The sequence below is a fragment of the Bufo gargarizans genome, chromosome 3 (genome assembly GCF_014858855.1).
Source record: "Bufo gargarizans isolate SCDJY-AF-19 chromosome 3, ASM1485885v1, whole genome shotgun sequence".
Taxonomy (NCBI): Eukaryota; Metazoa; Chordata; class Amphibia; order Anura; family Bufonidae; genus Bufo; species Bufo gargarizans.
Window position 1 is genome coordinate 95,789,349 of NC_058082.1, and position 19,551 is coordinate 95,808,899.

Genomic DNA, 19,551 nt, shown 5'->3' on the forward strand with positions numbered 1-19,551 from the left:
GGCAACAGGGGAAAAGTTTCCAAATAAGCAAAAGGGAGCAAAATAAGACTCATTCTGGTGGAAGGAAGGATCTGGAGGTTCTCAGCTTACCACCACAATGCTGCTTTTTATTATTTTTTTAAATAAGGACGTATATACATTTCACACTTTCAGTACTAACAAATCAAGGAAGAAAAAAATAAATAAAATCATCTATGACAGGTATGCTCAACCTGCAGCCCTAAAGCAGTTGTAAAACTACAACTCCCACAATTCCCTGCTTTAGGCTGATAGCTGTACGGGCATGCTGGGAGTTGTAGTTTTGCAACAGCTGGAGGGCTGCAGGTTGAGCATGCCCGATCTAGGACATGCCCAATTTAGATGAGGGCTTAGAAATTAGGTCAAAAGGACAGCTCCATTTTGGCCCATATTAATTCTTGATGTAATGGGGGGAGATTGTGGGTTTACCTGAAACCTCGAACATTTGGTATCCAAGTTCGTCTTGAACTAATAGGTCCATTCCATTTGCTGCTGCTGCTTCCTCTAACTGAAGGCCATTCCTATTCGCTTCACAAGAGGGGGAATACATTACTTCTAGGGGTTGACAAGTTTCACTTAGACTTTCTAGATTGCCTGCAGGGAAAAAATAAAAATAAAAAATCTAATAAAACCTTTTGTAATTTTTATAAAAGTTCCAAAGCTGGCATCTTTTTTTTTTTTTAAACACATTTTATTGTCCTCAAAAAGGGAACAAATACAAACCAAAAATATGTATGCGAGTCTGCTTACAATGACAAAATAAGTTTGTACGAGTCTTATAATCCCCCCCAACATAGAGGTTCAAGATAATAAGGAGTACAAATAATACAATGCCAAAGCTGGTATTTCTTCCAAGCTACCAGAAAAAAAAATAGAATTTGATTGGTGATGGATAGGTTGTGGTTCAAACGTCCTGAAGCTTTTTAGCGTTGGCTGACCATACCTGTTCTATGCCTATGTTCCTCCTTAATTCTCCCCTTCTTGAAAAGTAGGTAAATTGTGCTAAGGGTGGCTAGTTTCAGCAGTCCCACAAAAAACAACGGAGAGCAGCCGCGCATGTGCGGGGCACCCACTGGCACTCTGCAGGCCCGTACCTATCAAACATTGGGGCCATATCCTAGAGATATGCCCCCAATGTCCAAGATGGGCATATCCCATTTTAGGGGCTTGAATATGCAATTCTCTGATTGCTTGTACCATAGACTGTAATAGAATACTATTACAGTCTATGGTATTTTCACTGTCTGCCTGTCTAGCCATGCAGCAGGCAATTTCTTATGGCAGGCCTGAGGGCCTTCACAAGACCCCAGACCTCCACAGAAATCAATCTGAGCTCCATGAATCCGCCACAGGGACTTCTAGCGGAGATCAGAGGGATACCCCTCCCTCTGTCTAACTGCTCAAATTACAGTCACTATTGACTGTGGCTTCTGAGGAGTTAATTGTCCAGGATCAGAGTCATCTTCGATCCCAGTCATTGCGGCCAGGTGACAGCTGTATTACACAGCCGGCACCCACCAAGTACGGTGAAGGCTCAGCTTGTGAGCTCACTTCTTACATTTAAAGCACACGACGTACAATTACGTTGCAGTGGGCATCAGAGTAAGTCTGGATGAACACAAACCATGATGACCAACCTTCTGTGTGTAGTTCTGCTGTGGCCACTGCTTCATCCCAAGACTCATCTGTGCCATTGACTGTCTCAGAAACTTCAGTGTTTCCTTGAGGGATTTCCTGCCATACTTTTGCATTAGGATTTAAACCAGCTCCTTTGGACGCCACCTAATTAGAATAAGCCAATAAGTTTATACAAATACATCAGATTTGCAGTTATAATACAAAAGAAGCTAGTTCTTAGTTCAACACACTTCAACTAAATTTAGAGGACCTGTCACCACGAAATGCAGTCTGCAGGCAGCATGGTATAGAGCAGGAGAAGCTGAGCAGATTGATATATAGTTTTTAATGTGACCTCATCCTCTAAATTTACCATTTCTAAATAAGAGCACAGTGGAACTTAGCCCATCAACCCCAATTGCTTCCAAATGACAATGAATGGTTACGGACACCTATGTGACATTATTTGGCTGAAATGCATGAATGCTTGGCTAAAAATAATTCCTTACAGACTTTGAAACAACTTTGCACGCAGGCTGCAGAAGACAAATGGTGCACTCGTATTCTGCTCAGTCCAGTTCAGTGTAAAATCCAGCAGACAAGCCCTCACGTTTCCTTATGCACCGTGGTTACAGTAGATTTTATCATGTTTCAGTAAAGGATTGATATATCTTTGAACCTGGTGCTGGACTGACATCAGACCGTTGAAATCTCCCAGATAGCCCAGTCTGTAGCTGAAATACATGCATTTCATAAAAAAAAAAAAACCCTTACAAGATTTTCCCCGTCTTTTAAAAGTATGGTATATCACTAGGACCTATCACCTTATGACCTCCAAGACCCCGAGCACTGCGTACCCTTACCCTAGAAAGTACTCCCTGCACAGCGGTGTTGCTTGCCATCTGGCCTTGCAGGGAACTACAGCCGGCGCCATAACTTGAATAAGGGAAACACTGCAGATGGCCAGGGTGTCATGCTGCAGAGAAAGAAAAGTGCACAAGACAGGAAACCCCCTGCAATGTTTTTCAGGTCACCACCATGTCAGTAACAAGATCGAAGAACAATACGATACACTTAAAGAAACAAATTAGCTGACGTTTGGAAGGCAGAGGATATCCTGGATTATCTCTGTCCACTGAAGTAACCTGATCTCTAAGTATTACCGATACACTGGAAAATACAATAAACGGAGTCTGGCCCTGCAGTACACAGAGTACCTTTACAACTGTAGCCAAGAGAACATTGCAAAACTGAAGAACTTCCTATGGTTCTAGATGATGGAAGGAGGCATAAATAATAAGTGAATGAAGCGGTCACGTGTGCACATCTGCTCAATTCACACATGGCTGAAGAGGATGAACTGCCAGGCACAAAGCGACCAAGTTCAGCAGTAGAAAGAAAAGGCGGCACTGACCACTGTAGAAAATATTACTCACTTTATTCCTCCATGAGTAAAAAAGTAGGGTTGGAGCATACATGCAGTTATCACACCGGGTGCAGCAGCGACTGCCTTTTCACGCTGGACTAGCGCTTCATCTGGCCAGTGACCAATTATGTATTGTACTCATACTTTTTACTGGCTGAGCACCACCATTACCGTTTCTATTTTGATGCGGTGTGACAGACTTGGTGCGGATGAAGACACGTGGCAGTGCCACCCAGTTCTGTACTCCTACAAACCCACCAAGACCAACTTGTAAAGCGATAAAAGGTTCTCATTGCAAGGAGAAAACATGTTTGAGATAAAGTCTCCTTCATCAGGTTTAGGCCTAATGCACACAACCGTAGATCTGGTCCGCATCCGTTACTCCGAGAAAGAAAAAAGAAAAAAGAAAAAAAAAAAAAAACACACCCCATGTCCTATTCTTTATCATTTTGTTAAACATACATGAAAAGTTACGGCAAAAAAAGTCTAAGGCTACTTTCACACTCTCGTTTGGTGCGGATCAGTCATGGATCTGCACAGACGGATCAGTTCAGATAATACAACCGTCTGCATCCGTTCAAAACTGATTATCTTTAACAAAGCCAAGACGGATCAGTCTTCAACACCATTGAAAGTCAATGGAGGACGGATCCATTTTCTATTGTGCCAGATTGTGTCAGTGAAGACTGATCCCTGCAAGCAGCGTTTTGGTGTCCGCCTCCAAAGTGGAATGGAGACTGAACTGATGAATTCTGAGCAGATCCCTTTTCATTCAGAATGCATTAGGGCAAAACTGATCCGTTCAGGGCTCTCACAAGCGGGCCAAAACGGATCTCAAACAGAAACCAAAACTTCGGTGTGAAAGTAGCCTAAATTGGCAAACTTCATTTTACCCCTTCAAACACCTGAACACCAGGGGTTAAAAGGAGTCAGACCCCCACAGATCTAATCTTGATGGCCTATCCTGAGACTAGATCGTCAATATCTTTGCACTGCACAACCACTTTAATAACGCAGGGATTCACACATTATGCTTCGTGCTCTTCTAAGTTCCCTTTACAACGCTGCTCCCAACCACGTAGCTTTAGGCTAGGTCTACACGACGACATTTGTCGCACCAATGTCGCGTGACAATTTTTATAATGGCAGTCTATGGTGTCGCACTGCAACATGCGACGTGCTGCGACTGCAACGCGACAGTCGCAGAAAATCCATTCAAGATGGATTTTTCTGCGACTGTCGCGTCGCAACATGTTGCAGTGCGACACCATAGACTGCCATTATAAAAATTGGCGCGCGACATTAGTGCAACAAAATGTCGCGCGACAACTGTTGTCATGTAGACCTAGCCTTACAGCAGAAGTGCAACGGGCCCCAATTACTTAAATAACCACTGTGGGTGGTCGGGCACAGCTGGGCAGGGGGGAAAATGGTTGAGGGGACTAAGAGCTAAAGCAGAGCTACATGGGTGGGCCCGGTCATCAGACCACCATGATCATACTGATGGCATATCCTAGCGCTACCAGTTTATCAGATGGGAATACCCCCTTTTAAAAGGCACTCACTCATGCTCATCATTACTACAGCTATGCGTCTCCAGAGCAAGGAGAGTAAACCCTTTCCAAGCAGGCTACCAAAGCAATGGCTTAATAAAGGAATCCAGACGGATACCCTGCAATCTACTCTTACAGCGGTCATAAGAGGCCTCCATCGCGGTGACGTCACGGTTTCCAGGTACATTAGCAGCATACACTCCCAAACACTGGCACATTGCTCCCATTGTGTCAAGTAACAGGCACAAGGCAAACACTTCAGTAGTAATGACATGCAAACTGATGTGGACAAACAGGTTGGACCGAGGGAAACAAGTAAGGGCACTATTACACAGGCGGATAGAGCAGACGATTGTCAGCACACAATCTGAATGTGGAATATAAGCTTAAAGCGATTGTCATCAGAAATGAGGCCTATAACCTAAACATATGGCGAAGTCCCTAGTAAAACACTGAATCCTAAATTGACCTTATCAAATGCGCCTGTGGCTCTATAATCATATAAAACAGGTTTATATAACCTGTCACTCACGTCACAAATGTGTCCAAGGGGACGTCTCATGGTGAAGGGTGCCCAGCTGCAGCCATCTCGTTTAGGTGCCCAGCGCTGCCTCTCTAACTTCCGCTCGCTTCAGCCAGATCCCGCGCATGCGCACTAGGGATAGGGATCTGGCTGAAGCGAGCGGACGTTAGAGAGACGGCAATTAACTGAGGTAGGCGGCTCTAATGAAAGGGAGGGCGGCGATTTGTACCTAAACGAGATGGCTGCAGCTGGGCACCCTTCACCATGAGACGTCCCCTTGGACACATTTCTGACGTGAGTGACAGGTTATATATGATTATAGAGCCACAGGCGCATTTGATAAAGTCACTTTAGGATTCAGTGTATTACTAGGGACATCGCCATATGTTTAGGTTATAGGCCTCATTTCTGATGACAGAATCCCTTTAAGGCTACTTTCACACTAGCGTTTGGCTGTCCGCTTGTGAGCTCCGTTTGAAGGGGCTCACAAGCGGACCCGAACGCTTCCGTCCAGCCCTAATGCATTCTGAGTGGACGCGGATCCGCTCAGAATGCATCAGCCTGGCAGCGTTCAGCCTCCGCTCCGTTCAGCAGGCGGACACCTGAACGCTGCTTGCAGCGTTCGGGTGTCCATCTGGCCGTGCGGATCCGTCCAGACTTACAATGTAAGTCAATGGGGACGGATCCGTTTGAAGATGACACAATATGGCTCAATCTTCAAACGGATCCGTCCCCCATTGACTTTCAATGTAAAAGTCTGGACGGATCTGTTCGGGCTAATTTCACACTTAGACATTTTTTGACAATATAATGCAGACGGATGCGTTCTGAACGGAGCCACCGTCTGCATTATATGATCGGATCCGTTCAGAACGGATCCGCTCTGAACGCTAGTGTGAAAGTAGCCTAAAGGGGTTATCCACAGATTCCACCCCCAATGCCTGGGCCACTCATATAGATTATACGTACCCCGCTCCTCAGCACTCAGGTCCCTTCGAGCCGCTGCATCTCCCTGTCGTGCGGATGAAAATGTGGGAATCCGCTAATAGCAGGCCCTGACAAGGAAAAGCCTCCCTAGCACTGTGGGTGACGCTAGGGAGGCTCGCTGTGCAGGGATCCGGAGCAATGCAGGTGTCGGGGAGTGGGGTAAGTATAATCTATATCAGGGGTCCAAGCATGTTTTAGACATTGGGTAACCCCGTTCACAAGCAACACAAACCCAGCAACCAACACAATATTTTCTGCTGAAGTCTGTTGAGGCCTGTGCTTCGTAATAAATTTGGTGGATCTTACTCCAGCGCACTTTTACCAAGTCTTAGTTCACATTTCAGCGATTTCAATTGGTGAGCGAGCAAAAACTGGAAGTGGCGCAGTTCCACCACTGTTTTCTGCACTTTAAATTTACAACGTAACTAGTGTTACTGTCAGGCCTCATGCACACAACCGTTGTGTGCATCCGCATCCGTTCTGTCATTTTTCACAGTTTAGCGGAGGTCCCATTCATTTCTATGGAGCTGTGAAAAAAAAAAAAAAACGATAGTCCTCCGTTTTTTTTCCTCTCTGTCCGTGATTCCAGTCAGTCAAAAAAAATATAACCTGTCCTATTCTGATCAGTGGAAAAAGGAGGACGGACCCATTCAAGTCAATGGGTCGGTGTAAAAAAAAAAAAAAAAAAAAAATGCACAACTGGTATGTCATCCGTGTCCGTTTTTTTCTACAAGACCCTTGGTGCAATAAAATGACACTTTATTAACCTTCCATTTTCCCCCCGTCAGACCAAAAAAAAAAAAAAAAAAAAAAAGGAAGACGAGGAAACACAACTGAAGCCAAATCACTGAGTGAAAAAAACAGTGTGCATGAGGCCTTATCCAATGGGTTAGTTACAATTATAGCCATGCCACATGTGTAGTTTTGGGTTTATTTATTTATTTTTTACTACTTTTGCACAGTAATAGCACGGCTCGTTATGTCGCCACAGTCCAAGAGCCAGAACTCATTTTTGCAATGTGTTTGGGGAGAGATGTGGTTTTCATTGGTACAAAAAATTTTTTCTGGGGGGGGGGGGACGACACATAGGACTTAACACTTATTTTTTAGGGTGGGATGAATAGGAAAAAAACTAAAAAAAATCTGAGTTTTTTGTACATTTGTACAAGAGGTGGTTTAATTAACATTTTTAATATACGGGTCCCCACACACAATGTGATATCATGTGTGTTGACCATTTAACAAAAAAAAAACTTTATGGAAAAAAAAATTCTATAAACTTTTATTTTTAACTTACTAACTAGGGAGCACAGCTTTTATAATACATTGGCATACCTTGTATACCAATGCATAACAGCCTATCACTGCAACAGTGTCTGCTGCACAGTCTAATAGACATTCAGAAATGGCAGCCCTAGGGACCAGTTGGGCCCCTGGCTACCATGGCTGATGGTGGCAGGAGTCCTCTCCCTCCACCTGCCTAAAGGCTGCGGCAGTTATTGACTGAGGCATTGGAGTTATGCCTGCCGTTACCGTAGGAACCAGTCTTCAGTCAGTGCTGGGCTTGTGCGGTGATCCAGTGCGCGGGTCAGTTCATTCCGTCACCCACAGCAGAATTCATGGTGTGGGCAGAGGGGACTAAACTGATCTCACACGCTGTGTTGATGTGGCACTCCAGCACAAAGAAAGTCATGTGTAGAAACACGCAGGAGACTTCCTTTAAAAGGGGTTGTCCAGGCTCAGAGCTGAACCCGGACATACCTTCATTTTCACCCAGGTAGCCCCCAACTTGAGCATTGGACCAGTTAATGCTCTGATGCTCTCCTATGCTAAATCGCGCAGGGCAAAGGCATTTTCAGGAGTTCCATGGGGCTGCCAGGAAGCCCGTGACATCACCGGCACTCATGGGCGGGCTTTAGCGCTGCCCTAGCCAGTAAAACTGCAGCACTAAAGCACACCCATCAGAGCCGGTGACGTTACCGAACACAATGCCGGGCGGAAGGCTCCACCCGGCAGTGTGTTATTGTAAACCAAAGAGCCCTTGCCCTGCACGATCTAGCGCTGAGCAAAGGGAGCGCGCTCTGATGCCAACATCAGGTGGGCTGCCCGAGTGAAAATATAGGTATGTCCGGGTTTAGCTCTGAACCAGGACAACCCCTTTAAATTAAAATTGCCTGTACAAGCGTTATTGCAACCTCTGCTGGTGCATCCTTAAGTCTAACACTTATGTCTTGAGATGTTACTACACTTTCTACACCTCATCACTGAAGTAAAGCTGCGACAATTTTTATTACCTTTTACAAATTCTCAGACAATAAACCCGGCTTAAAATCAGCTCAAGAGGCTAATCACACCGACTTTACAAAACTGGAGTGAGGGCGAGTTCACATCACTGTTTATTTTTTCGTTCTTCTGATCAAAAGAACAGAAAAAAAAATATGGATCCTGTTAAAAACACACACAGATCTGAGTAGGGATGAGCGATTCGACTTCGGATGAAACATCCAAAATCGATTTGCATAAAACTTCATTAAAATACTGCATGGTTCGAGCGCTCCGTACAGTATTAGAATGTATTGTCTGATGAGCCAAACGTATTACTTCGCGAGACTTCAGTTAGTAACTTAAAAAATTAAGGCTACTTTCACACCTGGCTTCGGTGCAAATCCGTCTTGTATCCGCACAGACGGATCTGTACCGATAATGCAAACGCTTGTTACCGTTCAGAGCAGATCGATTTGCTTTATATTAAAAAAAAAAAAAAAAAAAGTCTAACGGATCCATTTTCAATTGCACCATATTGTGTCAGTGAAAACGGATCGGTCCCCATTGACTTACGTTGTGAGTCAGGACGGATCCATTTGGCTCCGCATCGTCAGACGGACACTAAAACACTGCAAGCAGCGTTTTGGCGTCTCAGCCTCCAGAGCTGAATAGAGGCGCAACGGAGCTAAACTGATGCATTCTGAACGGATCCTTATGCATTGAGAACGCATTGGGGGTTGAACGGATCAGACTTTGGCCGCTTGCGAGAGCCATGAAACGGATCTCACAGGCGGACCCAGAAATGCCAGTGTGAAAGTAACCTAACTTATACTGTAAAAACTTTTTACCGAACTTAAATTCATTTTTGAAGTCATTACCTGAAGTCTTGCGAGACTTCACAAAGTAATTACGTCGGCTCATTGGAGCCAATCATTCTAATACTGTACGGAGAGCGTATTCTAACAAAGTTTTATGCGAAGCGACTTCAGATGTCTCATCCGCAGTGGATTCGCTCATCCCTAACCCCAAGCATCAGTTATGCACATTAGGCATCCATTTGAGCCATTTCCATTCTGCATGAAGTCGCCCCCCCCCCCCCCCCCCAATGACAGATCTCTGATGGAAACAGCTTAGACGATGTGCATCACTGACGAACAGGATCAGTTTGTTTTCTATATTTTTTCTGTTACTCTGACAGATCGGATGAACGGGAAAAAAAACTAATGTGAACTCGGCCTGAGTGATCTAAAATGCTGCTAGATTACTTGAGCTAATAAACACTATTTTACAATCAAGTACTGGCACCCTGTGTAAAGATGGCGGTGAAGTCATGAGTAGATGCTTGACCTGAAGATCTGTGGTGCAGGTTAATGCCCTTTAATCTATTTGGGACGACTATTAATCCACATTGGATTATATGGATGTCCTGCCCATAAAGGTGCTGAATTAAAGGGCTTGACTTTTTCCACCCTTGATGCACTGGCATTCTGGCACAAGACCTGGCAGGATCTACTGGACAGAATTAACAGTTATCGCCAGCTATGCCAAAAAGGCTTGTCCAGGGTTAGAAAAACAGATCGGCTTTCTTCCAAAAACAGCGCCACACCTGTCTATTTGGCTGCATCTGGTAGTGCAACTCTGCTTCCTATAAATATGGGCAATACCCATCTGGACACAGGATAACCACAGGGGTAAACGTGCTCAGCTATGTCCCAATGAAGTGAACGAAGAGAGATGTTCATGGGCGGCCATCTCTCCATTCATGGTGGCACCTCCTGTGAACAAAAAGGAATACCCCTTTTCCGGTTCAACCCGCCACTGTTACACCACACCCTGAGGTTACGACCCTCCAAGTGGTTGTCTTCATGGACATATTTCCACTTATGGAAAAGCTGGGTGACAACCTATTGCATTACACACCTCCCTCTGTTAAGCCCAACTTTCCGTGACCTTATCGGTGAAACACTTAGGATTTAGACATTTATCACTGAAAGTCTGAGAAAGCTTTAACAGCCACCACATTGGTTATTGGACATTTCCAGAAGCCGGTCGAGCTGAGAAAGGGCTGCCGAGTGACAGCTCAGTAATAAAAGTGACATCACAAAATATTGCATGATCTAGTATGGCCGGTCAGGGTTAAACTTTCTGGTTTCACACTATAGCAGTTCTATTCAGATCATTCTCTTAATTGCTGGTTTCTATCCACAATGCTCAGTTTACAGGATTGCCCAAGGCTGATCGATAAGTATTTGGATGGTAAATTATAAAAGTGACTATTAAATAAACCCTCATGGCCCCTCTACAGATTAGCATCGCGACCTTGACTGGAGCAGTAAAGCAGTCTCACAGAAGAGACAGACTGGCAGGATGCACCCCTCACATGGCTGTCAGTCCAGCTCACCGCACTTTCTGCTCCCCCTGCGAGGGCTTTTTGGCAGGAGGACAGAGGCCGCGACGCTTGCAGTTATTTGGCTAGCAATGATAACATTTGGCCTCTGTCCAAGTGATCACATTACACAATGTTTGGCAGGGAAGGATGTGTCGTTAACCTTGGCGACCGCTCGGTCCAATGTACAGCTGCCCACAAATGTCCCGATAATTGGACGATAATCGCCGTCTACGGTAACATGGCGCAGAGCGCGGCTTACGTGAACAGGGAGCACAAGTACACAATGCATAAAAGGCAATAGGGCATCAGAGGGGGTCTGGCACCTGACCATCACTCCCAAGAGACTGATCTGAAGGAACACCATGGGTAAGCTTCCTCCGAGCAAACGGCCACTGATGCCAAGACTGTTAAATTTGACCACGCCAAATATTGGCTTCACTGCTGATATATCTGTGCATCAGTGCCTTGAAGTGCAATGCTGGAGAACATGTTCCTCATTGCAGTAATTCTTTAAAAGGGGTTGTCTCACCTCCTGGCGATATGCCACCAATATCATATAGGTGGGGGTCCCAGCACTCATCTCCAGAACGGGTCACTTCAAAGTAAAGGAGGGTGAAGCGTGGCCACAGTCTATTTACTTCTATGGGAGTTCTGACATAGTTGGGCTCAGCCATTTCTGCCAGTCCCATAGAGGTGAATGGATGTGGGCTGGCATGTGTAGCGTGCTCTCTATTCACTTCTGATAGCAGCCCAGAACTCCCATAGAAGTGAACCGAGAGCACACTGTGCATGCGTGGTGTGCTCTTTGCTTTGGGTAACCTGATCTGCAGATAGGAGCAGGTAAGGGTTGATTCTGCTGAGTAAAACAATGCCCATCTTATGAAAAGCAGCGAGAAGTATCTGACAAAAAAATTAAAATAATATCTTATTCTTAATACAAACGAGGGCTCCAGCATACAGAGGGTCAGGCCTTCATCTTTATTTAGATACCAGGGTAAGATGCCCGACTGAACGTATACCGATGGCAAAAAGGGAACCCGTCACCAGGATTTTGTGTATAGAGCTGGGGACATGGGCTGCTAGATGGCCGCTAGCACATCCGCAATACCCAGTCCCCATAGCTCTGTGTGCTTTTATTGTGTAAAAAAGTGATTTGATATGCAAATTAACCTGCGATGAGTCAGGGACAGGACTCTTCTCAGGTAATGTGCATATCAAATTTTTTTTTTACAAAATAAAAGCACACAGATATGGGGACTGGGTATTGCGGATTCCAAATTAGTCCCCCAACTGTATTACATATGGTCCTGGGGAGGATGGTGCGTCGAACGTCATGACTACACTGTTTCCAACCACTGACATTTGCATCGATAGCATATTCCATAAGGTATCGTCAGTCTGACTGCCACCAAAGCTCGCTCTCAGGTCACCTATTCTAGTCTACGGAAAAACCTGGCCCGTCAAGAAAAGCAAGTGTGACTGCAGCAGCTCTGTTTTCACATAGGCAGAGACCGATGGCATCTAAACCTAAGGTGTAATGAAAAGGGTTGTCCCATGGAGACAGCTCATCAGATCGTCGGGGCCCGATCTTCCCCATTTCAATCAAGTAGGCGTCAGGCTGCTCCATTCAGTTCTATGGGGCTGTCGGAGCTTGCACTCTGCTCGCCCTGGCAGTCCCATAGAGCCGAGAGGAGCAGCGGACATGCAAACTGGGACCATTGGCCCCCAGGAGTTGGGCCTCCCAAAAAAACAGACGCTACGTTGTGCCAAAGGGAAAAGAAAACCAGATATGGATACCTGCCTCGAAAAAGAAAACTGAATGAAGAGGTTAATGATTCTGCGACAAGATCAGGCCTGAAGCCTGTCATGCCTACTAGTGTCAGACTCCGGCAGCTGCTCCGAATTACGTTATTCTGTGCAGGCGCCTGTACACATCTTGTATGAGACTGATGGAAAACCGACAAGAATCATACACATGGCGAGAAAGTCCTGTGTGAACGAGGCCTTGGAAAGACTTCCCACGTACATACAGGGACTCTACGGACCACAGTCACAATGGCGGATCCGTTTTGTAACAGCCGAATATAACTGCAGATACAATTAATAGTCAAGTTAGACGGATCCAGATGACGACACAGACAGGACAGGAGCGTCCGTCCCCAGACGTCCTTGGGCCGTCCTCACTCAGCACTTTTTAGCTCTGGGAAAGCTGGGTGACAACAAATATGGCGGCCGCCATCGACCTAGACAGCCATATGGAGAAGCAATAACGCCAGGCTTGCTCGCTGGTGGTCATCCAGCTTTTCCTGCCTCAGAAAAAAGAACAGTGCACCTAAATCGCACTCGGGGGTTAACTTTAGTCCCTGGGGGTAAACTGCCGCCAACATGGAGAAGTCAAAGGTTTCCAAACAAAATGGAAGATAAGCGGCCCCGGTAACGTCCTTGGCCACAGCAGGAAGTGTGGTAACTGGCGACTTGTTGCTCATCACGTGTGCAAGGGGGGGGGGGGGGGGCTGCTTATTTATAACCCAGGCGTTAAAAGCACAAAAACACCCCCCCCCCCCCCCCTATGCAGCTGAAGGGTTAACCCCGCGCCAGCTGCTCCCCACCTATGTACCGGCGATTGCACAGAATGACCTAGTTACACACTGGGCGCGACATGGCGCCGGGATCACAGCTGATCGCCCCTGGAGCGGACACTTCACACGATGGGAGTTGTAATCAGGACATCTGAGGTTCACATGATGGGAGTCGTGGCAGGTACACGGCCCCGGGGACCAGCATGGGCCCCGGGGCACCTCCCATATGGCGGAGCCGTCCGCACAGCCGGGGCTCCATGTCACCTTGGCAGTGCGGCAGCGGCGGCCGTGACAAAAGGTCACCGCAGCGTCTTTCAGCCATCCCCTCCCCCACCGGGCCCCTCGCCGGCCACAAGTCCAACTGGGACGGCCGCTCCCCCAACTACTCGGCGTGGAGTCCGGAGCCCCACTGCCTCGTGACCGCCCGGCTGCAGCGGGGCCCGCAGAGGATTGCTGTGTCAGCCCGGCCTCGGTCACATGGCGGCCTGCTGCCCCCCACCCGCATTTCCCCGACTCTCACCTCCACGAACAAGAGCATCCTATCACGGCACGGAGCAGGACCCGGGCGCAGGCACTCGGGGGGAGGGGGCCGGGGGGACACGGGGCAGGAGAGAGAAACACAAGGATTAGTGCGGGAGAGGAAGGAAGGACGAGTGAGTGACAGCGGCGGGCCCGCACTGCTTGTCACACAGGCCAAGCCCCCACACCCTCCCCGAGCTGCGGCGCTAGAGCCCGGCCTCTTCCGCCGCCCTCGCCTCCCATTAGACACTGCAACGCATGCGCACCCAGCAACTGCTTCCGTGGGTCAGAGGTCGGCACCTGGCGCCATGATAACACGTGCGACACAGCAGCGTCCCTTGCAGGTCATGCCGGCAGCCGCCATTTTACCGCAGGGCAACAGGCAGACTGGGGGGGAGGAGGGAAGGGGCGGAGCCTTATGAACAGTCGGCACGCGCGGGAGGGCGGAGTTATCAGAAACCCCATGACGTGTTTGCCGGATTATTATTTTATTTTAAGCATGTGTTCGTCACTTGCGCCGTTTTATGGAGATTTGGGCTTCATGGGTCACAATTGTCTCACAGAAAGGCTGTCAGCCCTGCATAGGGTGGACTTTTATCAAATTCCCGTTCTTTTGGCCCTGGGTTTTCACACGCAATTTTCTTTTTTTTTTTTATAAAAACTTTATTTATTATAGAGAAGTCTATTTAAAAACACTGGGGGTAAAACAGTATACCAGAGAGGGAGTCTGTCACCTGCAAATTAACTGTTGAATGGGGTTAGGAAAGGTCACCAGTCTGTGATCTGTGGGGGTCTGGCAGCGATCAGCCGAGTGAGGGGACCATCGTATTCTAGCGAGTGCGGCATCGTCATCCATTGTATAGCGGCTGTGCTTGGTATCGCAGTTCAACCCATTCGCTTCAATAGGGCTGAGCTGACCTCCGACCACGTGACCTATAGTCGTGATGTCACTGGTCTGCAGGAAGCTGTGAGAAGGCCATGGCACTACTGTGAGCGCTGCTGCCTTCTCAAACAGCTGATCCAGAGGATGGATCACTAAGAAGAAGGCATCTGTCAGCAGATCTGTACCTATGACACTGACCTGTTACATGTGCTCTCAGCAGCTGAAGGCATCTGTGTTGGTCCCATGTTCATATGTGCCCACATCGCTTAGAAACACTGTGTTTTATTATATGCAAATGAGCCTCTAGGAGCAACGGGGGCGTTACTGTTACACCTAGAGGCTCTGCTTTCTCTGCCACTGCAACTCTCTCTGCACTTTGACTTTAGGAGCAGTCAGGGCCAAGCATGATGATGGTTACACTGCCTGGTCCTGTCAATCAACGTGCAGAGAGAACAGAGCCTCTAGGTGTAACAGCAACGCCTACGTTGCCCCTATGGGCTCATTTGTATATGTTAAAACTTTATAGTTTTTTCAGTGATGTGGACACTACTTACAAAAAGTTTGGGATAGTTGGCTTGTGGGTGAATTTTCAGGATGAACCTGAAATGCACTCTAATTTTTACAGGTGAACTTAATGTGACCTTCTCTAAACTTCTGAATGCACCTGTCCAACTGCTCAGTGTTTCAGTACTTTTTGTACAACTTGCTGTTCTCTAACAAGGAGCTTAACAGCAAAATTCACAACAGGTGTTTGATCCATGAATTGCCCAATACATTTCCTGGTTCAATCAGAATTGGTATTTAAACAGTCCTCCTCATCATGCTGTTCACATTTTGACATAATGAGACCAAGACAACCCCTAACAATTGATGAACAGTACCTCCCCATTGCGAGGCTTCAAACGGGATGTTCTCAGACGGAAGTGGCCACTGAGCTTAGGCTACTTTCACATTAGCGTTCGGGGCTCCGCTTGTGAGTTCCGTTTGAAGGCTCTCACAAACGGCCCTGAAGGCATTCGTCCAGCCCTAATGCATTCTGAGTGGATGTGGATCCGCTCAGAATGCATCAGTCTGGCACCGTTTGTCCTCCGCTCAGCAGGCGGTCACCTGAATGCTGCTTGAAGCGTTCAGGTGTCCACCTGGCCGTGCGGAGGCAAACGGATCCGTCCAGACTTACAATGTAAGTCAATGGGGACGGATCCGTTTGAAGTTGACACAATATGGCTCAATTTTCAAACTGATCCGTCCCCCATTGACTTTTAATGTAAAGTCTGGACGGATCCGTCTGAGCTACTTTCACACTTAGATTTTTTTCTAAAATATAATGCAGACGGATCCGTTCTGAACGGATCCCATCGTCTGCATTATATGAGCGGATCTGGGCAGACCCCAGACGGATCCGCTCTGAACGCAAGTGTGAAAGTAGCCTTAGAGTGTCATCAGCAGGTTACAACAGAGAGACTGGGAGAGTCACAGAAAGGCATAGAAGTGGACGTCCTTTGGCCACATCCCACACTGATGGCCATTCATTATGAAAAATGCCCTGCGGAACCGGATGATGAATGCCTCACAACTCCAGGCACATTTAAGGGAGATGAGAGGCACCCAAGTGTCACATCAGACCATTAAAAACCATTTACATCTGCATGCTAGACGACCTGCAAGGGTTCCTGACCACAGGCTTCATTGTCTTGCATGGGCCAGGGAGCATCTACACTGGATGAGGGACCAGTGGGCTCAGCGCTGTTCACTGACGAAACAGAAACAATGTCCGCCAACGATGCTGGAGAAGTCAAGGAGAGCGCTATGCATCAGCCACTGTTGTCACCAGACGAGCCTTTGGTGGTGGTGTTACAGCGTGGGCAGGTGGGTTTAGTCACGTGGAGGTGTGGCAAATAGAGTGGCCTGCACTTTCTCCACACCTGATTCCCATTGAAAACCTATGGGACAAGGGGCTTATGAATATGAGCCCTCCATAGTGTGTGCAGTGTAATGTGGGGATTCCACAGGGTGCACCACACGCTGGAGCTGCTGAAGGCCACCTGCATACGCAGTAGAACACGTGCAGATTTTCCTCGTGGATTCCCATGTGGCAAAAAATGGAGCGTAGTACAGTACCAGCCAAGTGTACGAGTCTACAGAAATCTCATGTACACTTTGCAGATTGTTTACATGTGGATATTGACCTGCCCTGCCGATTTCCAAATCTGCAGCATGCCAACTATATTTCCGGTTTTAGGTGCAGATTTCACCCATTTCCAATGAAGGATGAGATCTGCAGTTTGCATCAAATCCACACCAAAAAACTCTGTTAGAAATTGCAGAAACACACATAAATTCACAGAAATGTTTGCGGATTTCACCTGCTCTCGCGTGCAGGCTGCCTAATACTGATTGTAGCAAAGTGACCCATCGTTTTGCTCAGTTATAGCCGCATAAAACTGCTGGCGGACTCCCTTTAATAATTCCCTACTGACTTGTAACTGAGATCTGCTTGTAGCATCAGCATTTTTTACTGAAAAACACTTGTTAAAAAGTAAACGAGTTGTGGCCGCGACTGTGACCAGCCTCCCTAGCGTCACTCGTAATGCTAGGGAGGCTGGTCACAGTCCGCTATTGGCTGCTCTCCGTCGCCATATGTTTTGATCCGCATGACGGGGAGATGCAGCGGCGGCGGCTGTGCTGGGATCAGGGGGACGTGGGTGCCAGGGAGCAGGTAAGTATGCTCTAGAGGAGGGGCTCGGGCATTCGGGGGTCATTATAGGGATTGGATAACCCCTTTAACTGTACCCGGAAGTATAGAAGCACCGGGCTACATTGCAATCTGTCGGTGCCCCATGGCGCTGCAGATCGCTGTGGCCACAGTATGTATGCAGAGAGACCAGTAGAAGTGGTCTCTGCATGGCATTGTTCCAGCACCCTGCTACAACGATCCATCGCAGTGTCAATTATAAATGCTGGCAGGCTAGCTCTCCTCTTGAGGGCTCATGCACACAAACGTGTGCCGTCCATGTCGTGCATTGGGGACCGCAAAATGCAGTCCCCAATGCACAGACATTGTCCGTGTGGCCGACGCTGACGGATACAGCCCCATTTAACTTGAATGGGAGCATGTTGTATTTTTTTTGCGGCGCTTAGGCACGGATCAAAATGCCACAGAAGCACTCCGTAGTGCTTCCATGGCCTTCCGCTTCATATCCTCCGGATTGTGGACCCATTCAAGTGAATAGGTCTGCATCTATGATGCGGTGTGCACATGCCAGTGTCCGTATATATTGCTGTTTGCGTGCCGCAACATGGGCACAACCGGCAAACGTTCTTGTGCATGAGCCCTGATGTGAACGCCTCCTACTGGCTGTAAAATTAACTGTGAGCCTGCAGGCTGTGAATGAATTCACTTTTTCATAAAAAAAAAGAAAAAAAAATGAAAAGTAAAATTTTAAAAAATCATATCCCCCCTTTTATTTCATAAAAAAAAATATATTAGTTTTAGCAGTAGTATAAGTACTTGTGTAAAATATACAAACATATACACATTTTTATATTATAGAGCTGAGGACATTGGGTGCTAGATCGCTGCTAGCACATCCGCAATACCCAGTCCCCATAGCTCTGTGTGCTTTTATTTGATACATATGCAAATGAACCTTTAGATGAGTCCTGTACGTGAGATGACTCAGGGACAGGACTCATCTCAGGTTAATTTGCATATGTATGAAATAGGTTTTTTTTACACAATAAAAGCACACAGAGCTATGGGGACTAGATATTGCGGATGTGCTAGCGGCCATCTAGCAACCCATGTCCTCAGCTCTATACACATAATCCCGGTGACAGGTTCCCTTTAAGTTAAATTAATGTGACTATTTTGTAACTAATGTTATTCAGTTGTGTTTTTCCTTTTGCTGGAAGAAAACACAACATAAATGCAGGTATGTTGTTGCAAAAACCACATGCGCTTTTTGGTGCAATTTTATTTTATTTTTTTGCTGCACTAAGGCCCCTTTCACACGGGCGAGTTTTCCGTGCGGGTGCGATGCGTGCGGTGAACGCATTGCACCCGCACTGAATCCTGACCCATTCATTTCTATGAGACTGTGCACACGAGCGGTGATTTTCACGCATCACTTGTGCGTTGCGTGAAAATCGCAGCATGCTCCTCTTTGTGCGTTTTTCACGTAACGCAGGCCCTATAGAAATGAATGGGGTTGCGTGAAAATCGCATGCATCCGCAAGCAAGTGCGGATGCAGTGCGATTTTCACGCATGGGTTCTAGGTGACAGTCTATTCACTGTATTATTTTCCCTTATAACATGGTTATAAGGGAAAATAATAGCATTCTGAATACAGAATGCTTAGTATAATAGGGCTGGAGGGGTTAAAAATAATAAAAAAGTTAACTCACCTTCTCCTCTTGTTAGCGCAGATGCCGGTCTGTTCTTTATCTGTGGGCTAAAGGACCTTTGATGACGTCAGATCACATGCTCCATCACCATGGTGATAGACCATGTGATTGGAGCATGTGATCTGACGTCACCTCAGGTCATTCAGCCCACAGCTAAAGAACAGAGTGGCATCTGCGCGAACAAGAGGAGAAGGTGAGTTAACTTTTTTATTATTTTTAACCCTTCCAGCACTATTATACTATGCATTCTGTAGTCAGAATGCTATTATTTTCCCTTATAACCATGTTATAAGGGAAAATAATACAATCTTCAGAACATCAATCCCAAGCCCGAACTTCTGTGAAGAAGTTCGGGTCTGGGTACCAAACATGCGCGATTTTTCTCAC

At 46.8% G+C, this 19,551-nt stretch overlaps 1 protein-coding gene across 1 annotated transcript in view; it reads right to left on the reverse strand.

The window, feature by feature from the left end:
* Window positions 1-14,090, reverse strand: part of LARP4 (La ribonucleoprotein 4) — a 41,532-nt gene extending 27,442 nt beyond the window's left edge. Inside the window, exons 1-3 of the mRNA XM_044285073.1 lie at window positions 13,878-14,090; window positions 1,656-1,800; window positions 448-612 (exon numbers count right to left, since the gene is read on the reverse strand). Of these exons, the coding sequence (XP_044141008.1) occupies window positions 448-612; window positions 1,656-1,800; window positions 13,878-13,895 (328 nt within the window). The 5' untranslated portion in view covers window positions 13,896-14,090. The remainder of the gene's footprint in view (window positions 1-447; window positions 613-1,655; window positions 1,801-13,877) is intronic.
* Between the last annotated feature and the right edge of the window lie 5,461 nt (window positions 14,091-19,551).